Raw genomic sequence first — 3,540 nt, 5'->3', positions numbered from 1 at the left:
AGTTATCTGGCACGTATGACCCGCTACTACGGTCATGTGTCTCTGACGTCACGTTCCAAGAGTAGACAGGTCCATTCCGTGAACAAGGTTGATGGAGTCAACCGAAAATTTGGGGTAAGTCCCAATTCTATACCTAGTGTTGGAAGTTACAGTTCAGTCTTTATTTCATAATGATTTGTACCAACACAGATGAACTTTCATGCTATCCCGTATTGTGTTAAGTTATTGAACGAACGCTGAAAAATGATCCACTTCATATCAGCCTTTACGAATACAACCCTTGCATATTACAACTTTAGAAAATTTCTGTAATTTTAACTTAGAGGAAACATTGCATCAACTATTTTTTAGTAGTAGTGTAGTAATTTTTAATGTAAACTTGATATGCAACGAATAGGTTTTTATCAAATGTAACAAACTTTTATCTAATAGCTGTACTATGGTATAAGTCCATCTTGTGTTTTAAAGCATTCTCAATTCAGCCAAATATGGCTGCTTACACAAGTTATAAGCTTTTGTATGTGCATGTATGGTACAAATAAACCTCTCTCTCTCTCTCTCTCTCTCTCTTTCTCTCTCATTATTTGTCTGTGACTGTGTGTGTACCCCTGTATCTCTATCTACATTTGTATTTACATGTATCTTAACAGGGCTCCAAATTCATTTTTGGTACTAGATATAAGTGCACTGGTGCACCCAACCTAAAAACTTAAAAATCGTATGACAAATATGACAGGACATGTCTGTCTGTACCTTGAGAGTTGTAGCGTGGTGCTTGGCCTGTAGAGTTGCCACCAGAGACTGCACTTCCTGGTTGTCTGCCGTGAGGCGCTTGTTCTCCTCCTTCACCTCCTCCTCCAGACTGGGGGCACCTTCTGTTCAGGAAATAACACAATCAACTTTCGTCCAATGACTGCAAAAGTAATTAAACGTAATTACTTATTGTATAATAAATCATGTGGGGTCGTGTGGCATAGCAATAGCGTGTTTGGCTCAGGACCAAGAAGACCTGGGTTCGAATCCTACCCAAGTCACCAATCTTGTGCCCTTGGGAAAGGCACTTAACACAACTTTCCTCACTTCACTCAGGTGTAAATGAGTACCTAGCTTCAGTTAGGGACGTCCCTTGGATAGGATGTTAAATGGAGGTCCCGTGTTTGGGGAGAGCCACACCCTATACACGTTAAAGAAACCACCACACTTATCGAAAAGAGTAGGGGACCTTCCCGGTGTGAGTGGTTCAAACCTTACAGTCTGGTCTTATGCAGCTTGTACATGTAAAGGCGGTTTACTGGTTATGTGAAACAAACAAAAACTGTGACTACAAATGTACTTACCTCCACCCTGTATGGCCTGTGCCAGTTTGTTCTTCTCTCCCTGGACCCTGTCAAAGGCTTTCACCACTTTGGCCACGGCATCCAGGGAAAACTGGACCTTCTCTTTCAGGTGCTGTTCTAGTTCTTCATCATCTCCACTGCCTGGAGTCAACATAAGATGATCAAGGTAAACAAGAAGTCAAAGATCTCATACCTCCATGAACTATTTAGAGATTTTGTGTATGTCTTGTTTCTTTTTCATTAGGCCACAGCAAGTAATTTTTATGGATGACATCCCCGCGCGCATTGATTTTCGCCTGATTTTGGACAAAAAACAAGAAATTTTGTTGCCTTCTGACAGTGGTCACCATGCTGAAAATAGGCCAAGATGTCTGTTGCCATGCCGGAACGTGGATGGCAGATAACTATAAAGAGAGGAGACAAGACAAGGCTCTGATTTAATGTTTTGTTTCTTACTTTGATACAGTGATATATGATGTTGGCTGTGTATATGTGATGTTCCTACTGAATCAAAACCATTGAGCAATGATTGAGTCAAATTTTTAAAATGAAGGGACCTTGTTTTTTTCGGCCCGCCTTGTTTTTTTTTCGCCCGCTCGCATTAGATTTGGAGTCTGTGGAGGATGTCATCCATAAAATTTACTTGTTGTGGTCTTATTGCGAATTTCTTAATTTCTCACTGATTCTCGAGACCAGAGAAATCAGGCTACGTAGGCTGGCTACACCTTTTCCCATTTTTTGGCTTCCAAAAGGCCACAGAGATGAACATAGCAGGAAATTGAGGACAGGAAAGGAGATAACCTTTTCTGGGACCTTTGAACTAACTTCCTGTTAGTGTTCCCAACATGTCTAGTGTATGTAAATAACTAAGGAAACACAACAAGCAAACACAAAAACAGACACACCAAAATAAAACCTCTGCATAAGGAAGTAAAAACTGTATTGGAACTTCCTGGTTAAAATAATTCTATAGTAGAGTAGTACATGTATTAACCCCTCACTGGGATGCCAAGCCAAGAACATGTATTAACGACTGTACTGTAGGTTCATTTACTTTTGCATTGGTCTCATTTTTTTGTGTTAGGATGAAAAAAAATTCTTAGGAAGGCTCTAAATTTGTAGCTCACACAATCCTGTAGTACAGTAGTGATACATATAGAAATGCATATTTGCGGTATCATGAATTTACAGTTAAGAGGTCATCGAAAATAAAACCACGGTGAAATGGTTTTTGTTTTTTATTGTCCAAACAGTACCCGTGCAGTCGCAGCCTGGCTGAATTGATGCAGGGTATCTCATAATAATCAATACAAATCACAACAAACAAGTGATACACATGATAGCATACATATTTGCTTCACAATTTTTTTTGTGGAAGGTCTGTGCGGCTGCCATTCGTTGCCACAAGGGACTCGGTTCTTGACTTTTAGGTTTTTTTGGACTTGAACCTAAACATTCTTACAAGTCCGGATCCAAGTCCAGTGAACCGGTATGCAACACTAACCGAAAACTTCCAGATATACAGTGTTTTTGGCCCACCTGTGAGTTGAGATAAGAAGATGCCCGTCCCCTCACTGGACGGTGCGGGGGAGGGCGTACTGAGGTCTCGGGACGAACTGGACGTGGGCTGCTCCTCCATGTCGATCGGTCCGGCCGCCAGCTGGGGTTTGGCCTCCGCTTCATTGGTCATCTGGTCACCTTCCTGTGGTGGTTCTAGGTGACCAGAGAACAAGGCAACGTTAGGCCACACCAATTTAATTTGTTGTTTCTCAGATTTTTTTCAGAAAAAATATGAAGCAACAGGGCGAAGAAAAAAAAACAGGCCAAGGCACCCCATGATAGCCGGAAATGTTACAATAAGAGCCATGAAGTGAACATACCAGGCTGGTTTATAATTAAAACAATAGATTTTGAAGTATTAATGAAACTCTCACTGAAATGGGACAAAATTAATGAAACAAAATTGCAAATTGTTAAATTAAAAAAACTTTTACAACTAGGACAAAAAGGACTTTCTTCAACCATTGGGGCCAAAATATGTCTTTCATTGAGCATTTTGCAGTTGATTTAGAATGAAAAATTTTTTTTTTTTTTGCTAAGGCCACACCAATTTAATTTCTTGGTTAACGGATTTTTCTAGAAAAATAATGGAGCGGGCGGGCGAAAAAAAATAAAAAATAAAAACAGGCCTAGGCATCCTATT

The 3,540-nt window shown here is 40.2% G+C and overlaps 1 protein-coding gene across 6 annotated transcripts in view; it reads right to left on the bottom strand.

Annotated features, from left to right (window-relative positions):
- LOC109478057 (E3 ubiquitin-protein ligase BRE1B-like) overlaps positions 1 to 3,540 on the bottom strand; it is a 36,002-nt gene that overhangs the window by 28,277 nt on the left and 4,185 nt on the right. For all 6 annotated transcript variants that reach the window (XM_019779552.1, XM_019779752.1, XM_019779629.1 and 3 more), the window contains exons 5-7: positions 2,877 to 3,050; positions 1,338 to 1,478; positions 754 to 875 (exon numbers count right to left, since the gene is read on the bottom strand). In XM_019779552.1, the coding sequence (XP_019635111.1) occupies positions 754 to 875; positions 1,338 to 1,478; positions 2,877 to 3,050 (437 nt within the window). The remainder of the gene's footprint in view (positions 1 to 753; positions 876 to 1,337; positions 1,479 to 2,876; positions 3,051 to 3,540) is intronic.

This window comes from Branchiostoma belcheri, unplaced genomic scaffold, assembly GCF_001625305.1.
Source record: "Branchiostoma belcheri isolate BF01 breed outbred unplaced genomic scaffold, Haploidv18h27 scaffold1, whole genome shotgun sequence".
Lineage (NCBI taxonomy): Eukaryota > Metazoa > Chordata > Leptocardii > Amphioxiformes > Branchiostomatidae > Branchiostoma > Branchiostoma belcheri.
Note: the sequence above shows the minus strand (reverse complement) of the source record. Positions and strands in the feature narration are given on the sequence as shown.